This window comes from Dermacentor variabilis, chromosome 10 (genome assembly GCF_050947875.1).
Source record: "Dermacentor variabilis isolate Ectoservices chromosome 10, ASM5094787v1, whole genome shotgun sequence".
Lineage (NCBI taxonomy): Eukaryota > Metazoa > Arthropoda > Arachnida > Ixodida > Ixodidae > Dermacentor > Dermacentor variabilis.
The window spans coordinates 69721552-69736314 of record NC_134577.1 but is presented as its reverse complement, the minus strand read 5'-3'; the positions used below and the strand labels follow the sequence as shown (position 1 = coordinate 69736314).

The following is a 14763-nucleotide window of genomic DNA, read 5'->3' as shown; positions in this document are numbered from 1 at the left end:
CTTTTAGTTCTGCCACGAAGTACACGGCTAGGTTAAGCAACGTTTCATCTAATGGAACAAAACACTACTGGAAGATGTCTGCATTGTCGCAGGGTCTCTCTATTCTTAAATTTTACGATGTTTTATCAAGAAAGCATTCACGATCTTTGTTCCTCATTTTTTTTTTTTTGAAAACTGAAAAACGAATGCGCGATTTACTTACTCCGGCAAACGTCTTCTCTAGTTCGCGTACAGTTGTCCTCTTGTACATTTTCAACATGTCCCTCCTCTCCTCCTTAGAGGCGGTTCTCTGTCAAGAAAAAAAATCACTCTATAAATTTCGTCAGTGTGTCCTTCGACGCCTAAAAAAATTAATGCGTTCTCTTGATCCAGTTACACGGCGCCATGCACATTCATTGCCGGAGCAGCGGTTGTCTATTCCCCAACACGGCTAATCCGTAGGGTTTAAATAGCTTCTTGCGAGAGCATCAGAGTAATAGAGGGCAAAATTTCTTCAACCTAAGGTACTAAAAAGAAAAAAAAAGTATTAATTTCGTAGCGGCTGAGATTCACAGCCAGAGACTGAAAGATGAATGCAGATCTCCGATCGGACACTTTCCGAGTGAAAAATGCGAGGATTGCTCACCGACGCACGCATGCAAGCGCTTGTGACTGAATAATATGCGTCTGCGTATTTGTATTACCGTTCATTACGGTTCTTTTTCTATACCTTAGGACCAAATTTACGAAGCTTTTCGGTCATTAGGGGACTGTCATGAGCCAGCCTCGGTCATTAATAAAATGTTCAACATCGCAGTTGGCTGTCATCTGTCTTTATAAACAGTTTTAGCGTAAAATCTTTTTTGTCGGTACAGGCCCTTATCCTTCTTTCTCCGCTTTTAACACTTTCCCAGTAAAGTACCCCTCCCCCCTCCATATCCGCCAGTGCCTCTACATCTCTCACCCTCAGCTTCGTCGATGCATTCGGGATACCAAATAATTTTTTTGTCCTCAAGCGCACGACATTCGTCTCTGCCACGACCATCCTCCCCGCTTGGTGAAATGTACACGAAACACCTAAACGATCCCGAGAAGCAAATGTTGAAACGCGTTCAATAAAACTCCTTGCGTTCATCAGAAAAATACACTTTTTTTTTAATTATTCGAAACAAACTTTTCCCAACGGCCTGCAAATATTTGTGGAGGTAGAATGATATCTGAATGCAAAAAGAAGGAGGAAGAATGCAGCAACGAGAATACTACTTTGTAACTTCATAACAGCCACAGATAATCTGGTTCTCTCTACTATGGCTGATACTGCAATTAAGGCGAAGGACCGAATAGCAGGTGCATCAACACAGTGGAGTGCTCTGGTACAAGCCGCAAATGCAGACACCGTTGCGCTGAATTGTCATTAAAGCTAAAGCAAACGACTCACCACACACACACACACACACACACACACACACACACACACACACACACACACACACACACACACACACACACACACACACACACACACACACACACACACACACACACACACACACACACATACATATATATATATATATATATATATATATATATATATATATATATATATATATATATATATATATATATATATATATATATACACACACACACCCTGTACACACTTTAACATAACCCCTACTGTCTCAGTGATAAAGTATAGCTGCATCCAGCAAATTCCGCTCCGACTGATGCAGAAAGCTTCAGACGTCGCATTAGTATTATTTAGGATAAATTGTCAATGTTTAGGCCAAGCAGTGTCACGCTATTGCACTGTTGACGGGTAGCGCAACCCAAGCATAGGTGTAATCGAAAATAGAATTTTCCCGTCGTTACGTAAGGCCAGCATCGCCACCCGAACCGCGACTTCTGCGATAGTATTTCATATTACGAACGTTATTGTTGAAGCGGTCCTGCTTGTCCTTCCGCTGTCAGACAGTGCACGTTGTTCGTACGAGCTCATCTGTTCCACATACGAGGGCGCTCGCATATTAAGCTTATAAAAACAAAACTCGCTACGAAATACGATCACGTGCAAAGCAAAAAAAAAAATCAGGCACGCGCGAGAAAGTATCGCGAACAAACAGCGAACGTCATAACATCAATTTCTAGGTTATACGCTGGTCGAATGAAAAAAAAAATTGAAATTAGGCCTGCCGTAGAAAAAATTAGCCAATGTTCGTCACCACTGTGTTTTCTTACCTTGGCTAACTCGCTTTCGAAAGCGAATATTTCTTCGGTGAGGACGTTCACAGTGCCAGGCTTTAGCTTCGGTTTGACGAGGCGCAGAGCAGTTCGTATCAAAGCCTTGTAAGCTCGCACGCTTTTTCTGTAAGTCTCATTCTTCGGTTGTATGAGCGCGTTCCGTCCAATTAGTGAGAAGCTGATTTGGTCGAGCTAGAAAAAAAAAATTGCAAACGCAAGTTTTCGCCGAGTTGTCAGAGATGAGGTATCACCACTGCTACACTCCCTGTAATACCGATGACTGATGATGCCGAGTAGTGGTGCTGAGAGCGGAATATCGAATTTTTGAATTTGGTAGCTAGCCCACGGCGCAGTATATAGAAACAGTCTACCATTGACTAAGACATAAAGGGCTTCTCACCAGTCTCCTTGGGCTTTCCTTCTTTTTTTTTTTTGAGCTCCTGACAACTGTATTTTTATGCGACTCTCGTCCAATAAACTGCGACTTTACCTTCCATCAAGACACGCACGATGCTTACGGCGGTAGTTGCCTTGTGATTGAATACCCCCGCGGCAAAGTATTTAGACACACTCTGCCATCCACTACGACATAAAGGGCCCCTCACCAGTCTCCATTGGGCATTTCAATTGCGTACTAGAAGTTCTAGAGCCCCCTCTTGGGAGCTTTTCACCGCGTGAATATAACAGCGAAACAGTTAATGCGACTAGAAGCGCTCAAATACGTAACGTCAAAGTTGTCACGGTTATCTGGAAAAATAAGTTATAAATACTAGCCACAATACGTAAATTAGAATACGTGCAATATATTGATCAGTTAGAATCTTAATTAGTAAAAACTCCTTCAATAGTCGATGACGCGTTTTGATTTCCCATGCAAGTAACGTCTGCCTCTCTAAGTATAATCAAGCTCAAGCAGTAGAACTGTCTTATCTGCCACCCGGTGAGCTTTAAAAAATTAAGTTTAGTGTCTTAAAACAACGCGTGATATATTTGCAGCGTGTCTGGGGATACCCTTATGTGGAGCAATATACGTGTCGCCTCATCGTCCCACGTTTATAAAGCGAGCTTACCTTGATGATGTTGCGCGAAAGGTCCTTCATGTCTCTTGTCACGTAGAAGCTGAAGAGGGGTGTCATTCCAGTCGTCAGCAGCACCGTTTTGTAGTCGTCGAATGGCTTCCTCTTCTGCTCACCGACGAGAGGCCACTCCGCAAAGCCCATTTCTTCTAGGATTGCTCTAAACTCCTTTAAACTACTCCGGTCAGGGCGATCTGTTACGCAGCATCGTTACGGACTGTCAGTCATATTAACACCCTGCACTATGCGCGCGTAGTTCGTAACCTTTAACAAAGCGTATTCGCGAAGTTTTTCGATCATAAGCACTGCTCCTCGTCAACAGGCGCCAGGGCTTTGTGCGACACTGCATTCGCTGCGGACACTTCTAATAACGAACTGGTCATAGCAAGACGGCTATCAATATTATAACCCCCGCATTCAAGAACGGTCCTCCACTCGGCATTACATCTCGATTCAAAAGTGGGTAGCAGCGCCGTCTCTAGACTGAAGGCGCCACGGCGCGTCAGAGCCACTCAGCTGGAGCGAACTGCAGAAGGGCAGCGGATTGGGCGAGTTGGTGTTGCATGGTAACAATAAAATTCAAACAGCGCTAAACGAACGGGACCAGAATGAGGAGGAGACAAGGAGTTGTAAGTTCAGCGCCGTGTTTGTCTCCTCCTCATTCTGGTCCCGTTCGTTTAGCGCTGTTTGAATTTTATTGTTATCAGCTGGAGCGATAGTATAGGGTCAAGTCGAAACTTCCCAACCCCATTGTAGGGTACCAAACCGGAGACTAATATCTGCTTAACTTCCCTGCCTTTTCTCCTCTATCTATCTATCTATCTATCTATCTATCTATCTATCTATCTATCTATCTATCTATCTATCTATCTATCTATCTATCTATCTATCTATCTATCTATCTATCTATCTATCTATCTATCTATCTATCTACCTATCTATCTCGAGCGCGCGCGCGTTTCAACAGCCGTGCCGGAGCACACACAGACTAACGAGCGAAGGAAAGAGCCTTGGCTCACTTCGGCATGCTGCGATTTCACCGTCAGTAAATTCACGACTCAGCTTCAGGCGCGTGTATCCAACCCCTGGCCTGGCTGGGCACCGGCATGTCACAACGTCGAAGAGGATGCGTTCCTCGCAAGCCGCGCGTGGCCATGGACAGGGCTTCACTGGGTTCTCCGGGCCAAAGCCAACGTGTGCGATTGTCTCAAATATCGCGCCACTTTCGTGGCCTGTCTACCGGAGCATGTTTTAGCTGCGCACTCAAACTGACCCAGTGCCTCGTGACAAGCGATGGTTCCTCGAAGCGAATTTCTTTTTAATACATGCCCCAAAGCGTTTACTCGCATGCGCCGGAGTAAACGAGTTTTCACAAGCAAGTTCTTGTCATAGGAAGGTTAAAGGTCATCGAACCAAACTTTATTAAAGCCACAATGTATTTTCATCTCCAAGGGATTGGCTCTGTTCGACTCGGTGATGTCGAGAAAGGGTTCCGAGTGAAGGCCCTTATATTAACATGGGGCTAAACGTTGGCAGCTAAATTAAACTTTGCAGTCATCGCTCCTCCTGTGCTGAGCGTGATTTCTGCTTCATGATTACCAGACGGTGAGGTTTGCATTGTTAATTCACTCACGGGTGTCTGTTAACGCACGGTTCCTCGCCACCTGAGTTTCGCTCTTTGTATGAAATCTTCCGCAATTCGTTGCGCTCTAAAAATTATCAGCGTCAACTTTCTTTTGCATTTCTGGAAACGTTTATGAGCTCCTCGTGCGACGGGTTCCAATCCTTCGGCGTGAATCAATCACATCGCTATTTTGTTATAAAGTTTATAGCTGAATAGGCAAAAACATTTTGTCTAATGTCTGCCTCAAGTCGTATTACACTATAGGCATCTATCATAAGAACAATTCCGACGAAATGGCTCAAGTATCACGATCAAGATATACCTCCATAGCAGTCAAGAGTGTCCGTATGACAACGGTAAAAGACATGGCAGGCCCATGCATGCACCCTCGTAACAGCTTATCTCCCAGTAAACGTAGTAGGATTCGAACCCTGGGGTCTCACCGGCCAAAACACGTTATCATTACGAGGCATGCAACGGTAAGGGGGACTCAGAATTAATTTTTACCGCCTGGGGTTCTTAAACGAGCACCTACATCTAAGTACACGATTACATTTTTCCTTTTTTCTTCATTTCGGCACCACACGAATCCAGGCGCCACGGCAGAAATCGATCTCACAAACTCAGCAGCACTACGCCCATATCTACCAAGGTACCACAGCGGGTAGGAAACGTAGTAAAAACACTGAAAAATATTTAGCTGCCAGTAGCGACCACGTATTGAAAGCATTCGGAGTACAGAAACTTCCCAGTTGCAACAACATTTGGCAGTCAGAACGGTGAGCATCAAGGTAAACGAGCAAGTGCACGAAGAGAGGAAAAAAAAAAACTGTGCGTCACCGTTCCGTACCGTTGGCCACGCAAGACTTGTAGGCAATGCCAAGTTTTTCTGTGACGGTCTGTTTGGAGCCGCCACGACGCGGTATCTTGCCGAGTATTGCTGCAAGATGATTCACATGCACAGCGTTTCAGCTCTCATACGAAACAGTGACAGATGGATGGGTCACGTAAACGCAAGCGAATATTACGTTGATGTGAAAAAACGCAGGCAAAAGGGGGGACGAAAGAAAAATACCAGAGTAAATAGCTAATCACTTATTATTATTTGGAACTGCGCAGTCTGGCCTCTGCAAGAGTACCAATTTGCGACCCACTTCCCAAATTCACAAGTTCATTGAAGAATCCAGCAGTTTGGATTACTGGGAGCATTGTCTCTACAGTAAAAGTGTATTTCAGTCGCAATTTATTTTGCATTTAGCTGACTTTCTAAATTTTGGAGTAATTTGTCATCCTTTATATTTTGGTTGTATTTTGCAAACTTTGACTATTTGCTAATCATTTCAGTCCACGGCGTATCAACGAACCAACACCGACTAAAAGCAAACACGCATACATTTTTTTTTTTTCAGAAGTAGAAATGGGAGTTCATTTATATAATATTTCCAGCCCAATGTGGTGCTCTTGAAGGAGTCGCATACGTACAAAAAGAAAGGTCAAGAAGCACATGCATACCGAAAACCACGAAATTAAAAAGTGACGTAAATACATATGCGGAAGATGTAACTAGCTAATACAACAAAAGAAAAGTTACAGCTATGCCAATAATTATCAAGAAAAATTAGCTTCATAACAGATCCCTATCCTTACGGTGAAACAAGAGGTTCATCATGCTACTTCCGGCTCATATACTTGCGCATTTGAAAGTAGCGCAAAAGTCCTTCATCGCATCGATTATTTTAGCTATTATTTCTCGCCCAAATATTTCGGATCGCGTTCGGAATGCACTTTCAGCCACTCTTCGACTTTCTTTTTCTCCGAGCCTCAGTAAATCGCCGGGATTCCTTAACGTCGCGCTTAAAATATTGTCGCGTCGTCATGACGGCGTAGGATGGCACACAGTCAAAAGCGTGACTTCAAAACAGTCGGCGATCGTCGAAGAATCTGGTCTGCGGATCGGAGTCGTCGGCTTTTATGCAAGACTCGTCGAGCGTTCCAGCGTAATCGCTGGTGTGCGCTTGCCTTCCAGAAAGTACCATACAATTCGTGTGGCCCACAGAATCTTATTACAGAATGTTAGGCGAGAACATACGCAACAGATGAAATTGACAATAACATTTGAGTAAGTTCCAAATCATGCAGGCGCCTCTTACGCTGAGTTACCTGTCAGTTGTTAGCGGGTTAAGAGAAGTACTCGGGAAAATGATAAATAAGTACACGTGTCAATATCGAGGTCACTCTCACCGCGCAGGTCCTTGGTGAGCTTCTCGTCCACTTCCTTAAAAGCCCCGTACGTAAATCTGTCGCTCGGAATGCGATTAGCCTTCTTCCATCCGCTGCACACGTATTCGCTAAAGTCGTCGCATGGCTCCACTGTTCTGCTCAGGGTCTTCTTTATTAGGTTCGCTGAAAGTCATTCCCGAAAGACAAACGCAGCGGGGCGATCATGCCAAAGGTTGCAGCAAAATCAAAGGCAAGGGTGACAAAGCAGAAGTTTTTTTCCGAAAAGTGAAAAAAACAAACAAAGAAAAACACCTGCCTGTCTCCATCCCCGGTATAGCCGAACGTAGGGACTTTAAGAAATTGGCACTGCAACTGCATCATGCCATATCACTAGTATCTGTGATGTCCCGTAGGCCTTCAAAATAGTGACAATAAATAAGTAAAATTATTAGTTAATTGCTTACGCATGATATTTGAAAACGTTACCAGCTGAATGTAGCTCTTTGTCATCCAATGTGTACTTGCCCAGTTCGCGATAATATACACTCAGTAATTTTCTCTAAACAGATAATAATTGAACATTTATTACAAAACAAGCAAATGAGTGAAGCGAAGCTACCAGAAAGGTTCATAATAAAGTGCCGTTAGAGCCTAGGCTAGGCGCGCCTGTTGAACGATACTGTCCACTCTTTCTGGCTTTCCGAATGTGCCTGTCCGCCAACCTGTGCTGTCCGCGAGACGCTAAGAACTACTAATGCGATTACCACCTATCTATCTATCTATCTATCTATCTATCTATCTATCTATCTATCTATCTATCTATCTATCTATCTATCTATCTATCTATCTATCTATCTATCTATCTGTCTGTCTGTCTATCTATCTATATATCTATCTATCTATCTATCCATCTATCTATCTATCTATCTATCTATCTATCTATCTATCTATCTATCTATCTATCTATCTATCTATCATCTTTACGCCTCTCTTCAATAAAACTACAGCAGACACCATCGAAGATGATCGCCAATGTCAGCGATAGCTTTCTTGTGCGACCTGCTACATGTCCCCATGCCATCGTCGAATCAGGAAGCCTTATGGGCAGATCAGCAGACACTAAATGGCAATGTCACTGACAGTCACAATGCCAAATGACACCACCGACATGGCATATTTTCTAAGAATTGCTAAAGCCAAGTTTAAACTCCGCAGCAACACCCACTATCTCTTCTATTCTGGCTCCAACTTCGCTGCAACACCTGTCCGTCAAGCCATTGCGCACGAGGCCGAGTTGTCTGTTGAGGATGCGACGCCATCGGCGTAACATATTTATGGTATCGTACCCCTTCTGTCACATCGGCACATCCATTACGGGGGAGTGTCTAAGCATGGGCGCTTATACCAGTATCACATATAAATCGCCAGAGTCGTCTGTTCGGCCACATACCCACTGCCGCATGTTGTCTACTAGGTCCGACAGCAACTCGCAACAAGTCGTCTGTTCGGGAACATACCCAATAAACGACGTTTTCCTGCTCGGCAAGACCGCAGCAAGTTCATACCGAGTGACACAAGTTGACTGTGCGTCAGCTTGGGCATACAGTCAATGTATGTGTAATGCGTACCTATGGCTGGTACCCCACTTGTAAGGTGCATAATGTAACACATGTGTGTGTGTGTACAAATGTATTTACAACAAGAACAAAACAATCGTGCCAATCTTGTCGAAGTAAATTATTATTTTACTTGGTTCATCACCACCGAGTTACTTGCGCCTCCTCGTCGCTCATGAACATGTCGGCAGTCTTACACTCCAGAATTACATAAACGTTATCATTATATATATACTGACAATAAGTTTTCCATCCCAAGATTGCACAGGTACCACCACTTTAATGCTAATTACGTTAGCGTAGATAATTGTCCGCAAATTACGCATTCTGCCCGATTGTTTACGTCAAGAATCTTACAGACGATGTTCTTTTTTCCCTACTAGAAACCTGTTCCAAAGCACACAAACGCTTTTAGAAGAGCTAAAGAACAGCCGCACTGAATGAACAAGAATTTCTTGTTCGCGTTCAGGATAAAACAATTCATTTGAGCGATTCAATATTTAATCTAACATAATACTGCACATCGTCGTTTGTAAAAAATGAAAAAGAAAAACATTTATCCATTATGCGTGACAGCGTTCTTACCTTTTTCCCTGCATACCTTGGTCTTACAGACGTAGTGCTTTTGAGTGGATTCTGAAAAAGTGTGATAAAAAATTTGTGGCAGCGCTCATAGAGCATAGCGAAAGGATCCAGCATAACGTTCGTGAAGTTTTTGGATCATTCTGCGCAGACTCTGCACAACTGAAATTTTAGTACTGCTTACGATTGTACGTTAGCTTAGAAGCAGGCAGACTGGCCAATAAACATTTCTTATGCTACCTCGTGGACTCAAGGCTGGCAGTTCTGAGACCCCTCGCTACCTTATGAGCTACAAAAACGGAGAGGAACAAACATCCATATTTTTTTTCGTTGTTTATAACCGCTGAAATCCACCAGACACTGAAGCGAAGGAAAGCATGGTGCAAATTAAATCTTCACTTAATTGAAATGTTCAAAAAAAAATGCGGAAAAATAACGAATCTGGGAGAAAGGACAACATGCCACGAGTTGAAGACGAACCCACTATTCCCGCACTACGCGTTGGATGATCGACACGAATTAAGTTAGGGCGACAGCGGCTATTCGTCGACTTTCTTCGACATTTGCGCGTGTGTGTGCTAGACTTAGCACTGGCAAAGAGAGCCACTGCCGTGGCCATAAGTGGTGCTGGCTAACACCCTACCAGGGCTATACATCTACCACGCATAAACCGACACCCAAGAAAGTGTGGACGCGGCGACGGCAAAGTCTTCTTGGCCTTTCTTTTTCGTTTTTTGAACAGCGGAAAGCTGTATAGACCCTTTGCAATGGCATGCAAAGGGTCTAGACGGCACCATAACTGATCACGTGGACGCTCCGCCATGTTGGCCATGTGTTTGGGAAAGCCGGACTTGGAGCGAGCGTATACGGTCGCGCACACAGTAGCGAGATTCCGAAGCACCCCTAAATGTATGACAGCTGAGAGCTATGACGTCAAGGGTATTTATTTAGATTGGCCAGTCGTATGTTGTTTTAAGCTTCTCTCCTGATAACACTTGCACTGGCGTGTTCGGGTGCAAGCTTCCAAACGGTCCGTCAAAAAGATGGAGGACGCTTAAGCTTCGCCTTTACGAAGGAATCGCGACAGCATTCAAAGATCCCTGACTGCTTCTCACTCTTCCGGGCCACTGAAGCGTATGTAACCGTAATCTTTACCGGGAAACGCTGTGCGCGAACGCTATGTACGAAGGTGGGCTTTCTGGTAGAAACGCGGCCTCTTGCGTGGGCCACGCTGCGGCGGAGGCGAACACCATCTGGGGGTACTGCAAGGAACCGAGCGCGCCGCTCCGTAGCCTCCAAGATACTCACGCGCCGGCGCGCGCAAATGGTGAACGCCGTGGCCGGTCTGTGAATGGTAGAAACGCTGGAAAAGGAGCTTGTTTGAGTTTTCGCGTAACAGAATTATGTTTTCTCGCATAGTCGAATTACAATCCGGCGCTATCACGTCTGTAGGTGTTTTTAAGTCGTACTTTGCAATTTTTCTACGTATTTTAGCTTGGGAGATTCAATTAGCTCAGTGGTTTCCTTGCGCCACAAGGAGGGCCTGGGTATGGGCGGTTCGAAAATCCTTTTGCCGAAACGACGTCCGACGCCGGATTTTCTGCGACACGGTGCCCTTAACGCTGTCGCGTTAAAATATCTGAGCTAACGTGATGCTTCAACCCGGATGCTATGTCCCGCGCCCTACGCGTTGCTTTCTTCATCTTCGCGGTGCACAATTATCTAAGCTCTACATCCTGTGTGTTCCGTGTTCTCACGCGCACGAAATGCAACGAGCCTTCGCACTTGCATTTTTCCAGAGCTATTCTCGCACACGTTCTGTAGGAACTGCAGCCGTGGTTCGAGCTGTAGTACAAACAAACGTCGACTATAATGCAAGAATACAAACTCATTGTGGTGCTACTCGCCTTTGCCTTTTATATTTAACGTCCGTGGGTGTGCAGGACTATGCGTGGTGTGGATTTCTGGCCCTATGACGTGGTTTTCTTTTATATTTTACTACATATACATGTTTATATTGTTGTTTCTGCTATGCGAAATTGAGTAGCCGTCACCATTACAGGGTGACTACATCTCTTTCGGTTATTTTCATTTCAATAATACAAAACGGAAGACGAAGATAGCCTTGGCTATGCGCCTGCTGGCCGAGATGTCGGGGACACGGCTTCTGCGAAGTGCCTATAGCGCTAATGGGGCAGGGGGGAGCACCATTTACGTGTCTTATCCCCTTATTATTCATACCGTACTGTCACTACGACTTGCAATGAATGCGATGAGATGCGATGAAGGTGCAAAATAGCCTTCATACTCCGTATTTCGAATACCCTGAGCTTTTGTATTTACGTACACCTCCGAGCTATATTGCTGCAGAAGCTACTGTCGCAACCATATCAATGAAACTCCGCGGTTGACACCTCGATAACGTTAGCTTGTATTAGGTTGTCTGTTAAAACGCGATCGAGAGAGATTTCGATGGCAAAGAAACTGGCTTGTGTGCTAGTTTGTTTCGTTAACTCTTTCTTTCTTTATTTATTTGCTTTCTTCTTTTTTTGTGCCAGAAGTGAAGTTAACTTCAATAAATTCCACCAGTCGCCTCGTGCCCCCCACAGCTACCCTGCCGGTACATTTGGCTGTCTTCTGTACCTAATTGTACAGCACCTGATTTCTTATCTCATTTGGTGTGACTCGTTCGTGTTCGACAATAACTTTTACCTGTGGTATGGTTTCTTCGTAAGCAAAAGTGAAATAAAGCTCGCTTAAAAGACAATTTTGGTTAGTTGTTTCCTTCAGTGTGCAAAGGAGGGGCATAACGATGGAGACAGACACAATGTGCTGATCGTTTTTGATAGAGGGCGCTTCTCCGTACAAATCCTATCTGCGCAGCTAACGCGTTCGAGCACGCACGGCAGAATTTCAACGCGAGCTGATTACGTTGGGGAAACAACTTTCTGTGCACTTTGACTGTGTTATGGTATTAAACGTGCATACCTCATGAGGGTATTATATTAGAATTCAGAAGACTGGGAAGAGTTTGTGTTTTCACGCGCTCAATGTTGGATGTTGGCTAACGAAGTCTGGGATACTCGTTCGAGCGAGAGACAGCACGATAGCGTTGGCTCGCCTCTGCTGCCGCTATACGTCATGCCGGCGTTGTGACATCAAGTGTCCGCGGTGATCGAGTTCTATCGGTTCATGTTTGCCAGCGTTCGCGTGACACTGTGCTTTTAATTTAATTAGTAAGCGAATGTTGACTGCAGCTTTTACGGCCGGCAATACTACGAACCTTGATCCGTGTAGTTGTCTAATACGGCGTTATCGCTATCAATACGTTGCCTTTCGGGCGAAACTGCGAGTGTTTTTTAATGTGGCTTTTTGCACCAGGTATATTATAGAATGTTACTCATCGGAAGCCATTGCGGCTGAAGCAGGATGACGCCAAATATATATGTAGCTGCACCTTTTGAAAACGTCCAGTGTAACAGTTCAGTGTTCAGTGTAACGTTCGCGCGTGCGCGCTCGCGTGTGTGTTTGTGTGTGTGTTCTCGCATTTCAAAAATGTGTTCTAGATGGAATCAGCATTGCAAGATACCTCTTCGCAGCCATCTATCACCTAAATGCTGGCATAGGGATCAACGCAAAGATTGGTTGCGAGGTTTCTCTAATAGAGGAAAGCCTGATACACGACACTTATTCTGAATTATTTCCAAGTTCCCAAATAAGTACCGCACCGGAGTGTTCCAGTCATTTTTTTTTCTACAGACGATAGGTGAGTGGAACAATTTACCTATTACTGTTGTTACCCCGTCCAATGTGTCGTTTGCCGCCTTACTCAAGCGACATTTGCACGAAACGCTGTCATGAGGCAGAACAGTTAAGCTGCGCCCAGTGTGCTTTTTATCTCGTATCCGTTCTTTTTTTTCTTGAGGGACACGTGTCGCGCGACTGTTATTAACACTTACGTTCGACTTTTGCATTGCGTTTATAGCCTTCATTGTATTTTTTTCTTGTAATGCACACACCCACTACAATAATGCCCTCAGGGCACCCCAAGTAGTGACGTTAACAAATCAATAAATACTTATCGAGAATACTTTGACAGGTGCGTGAAAAGTGTACTTTGCACGCTTCTCCGAGTATAGCTGGTTTTCATTCACTTTTGGGGCGTAATAGGTCTTTTTCTTATTCCTTCTACGAGCTCGCGAATATTATTTAATGGTTGAATGATTGGTTCATCGATACACTGAGTCATTGATACATTGATTGATTGATTGATTGATTGATTGATTGATTGATTGATTGATTGATTGATTGATTGATTGATTGATTGATTGATTGATATAACAACATATCAAGGAAACGCCAGGGAAACGCCCAAAAAGCGTCGTTGTGCAAAGAAATGTCTCGTCCTTCGGGGAATTTTCACTGTGCTCCCAAAGCTATGTATACACAAGCGTTTTTTGCACTGTCACCATATGAATGCGGCCGCAGCGACCGCCAACGAACTGAACCCGCTACTGCGTCCCGTAGCGGACAGGACGGTCAGCGAGCACCAACCTTCTCGCGAACGGCACAGAATGTAAAAAAAGAAAAAAAAAGAAAAAATAGGCTTCTTACCTCGGGCCGACCATTCTTCCGCAGAATAGTCTGTGACAGCTACCCGTGCGAAACCAAGCAACACAATGCTACTCAACAGGGATGACGTCATCTCGAGGCAGCCACCAACTTGGACAGCCTGTAGGAGCTCGTCCACATGCGGCCTGCCGAAGGACGCGTGCATTTCTATCAGAGACGTTATTGTAAATGCGCACTGCATGCATTAAGTAGACGCGTTGGATCAGGCTAGATCAGTAAATCGCCCTTTTGGAATAACAAAATAAAAAGGTCACGTTTGCCAAGTTGGCTTAAGTTGCGTACAGCTAGGCTATGCCACAGGAGTAGGACACAGCGAAATGGCTGGTCATACACGTCCTGTGGTGGTTGCATTTACGTTGTTGTTGTTGTTGTTGTTGTTGTTGTTGTTGTTGTTGTTGTTGTTGTTGTTGTTGTTGTTGTTGTTGTTGTTGTTGTTGTTGTTGTTGTTTTTTTCTTTGCACCGTAATCAAACAAAAACTTGCCATGGGGCGCTTATTTGCACCATCAAAAAACACGAATGGCGTCACCGCTGCCTTTGAAAATCCAGGCCAGTCCTCCGTGACATAAAATATTTTCAAAACATACCGTCTAGGCCCGTTGTATGTTTACCGAAGGAAAATTATTACACAGCAATAGTAAAATATCAATCAACGAAGCAACCTTGGTGGATCATTCCTGCAAATGATAGCGCTGATTGATAATACGCAAAAGAAATGGCACTTCAGCTCGGAACTCGCAAACGGCATGCATCCAGCAGCAGCATAATAATTCCATAAGGAACTCTATCCAG

General features: G+C 44.4%; 1 protein-coding gene across 1 annotated transcript in view; it reads right to left on the bottom strand.

Annotated features, from left to right (window-relative positions):
• Positions 1 to 14118, bottom strand: part of LOC142559294 (neprilysin-1-like) — a 61539-nt gene extending 47421 nt beyond the window's left edge. The window contains exons 1-7 of the mRNA XM_075670910.1: positions 13956 to 14118; positions 9345 to 9395; positions 7165 to 7326; positions 5774 to 5863; positions 3294 to 3493; positions 2221 to 2415; positions 203 to 289 (exon numbers count right to left, since the gene is read on the bottom strand). Coding sequence (XP_075527025.1) covers positions 203 to 289; positions 2221 to 2415; positions 3294 to 3493; positions 5774 to 5863; positions 7165 to 7326; positions 9345 to 9395; positions 13956 to 14118 — 948 coding nt within the window. The remainder of the gene's footprint in view (positions 1 to 202; positions 290 to 2220; positions 2416 to 3293; positions 3494 to 5773; positions 5864 to 7164; positions 7327 to 9344; positions 9396 to 13955) is intronic.
• Between the last annotated feature and the right edge of the window lie 645 nt (positions 14119 to 14763).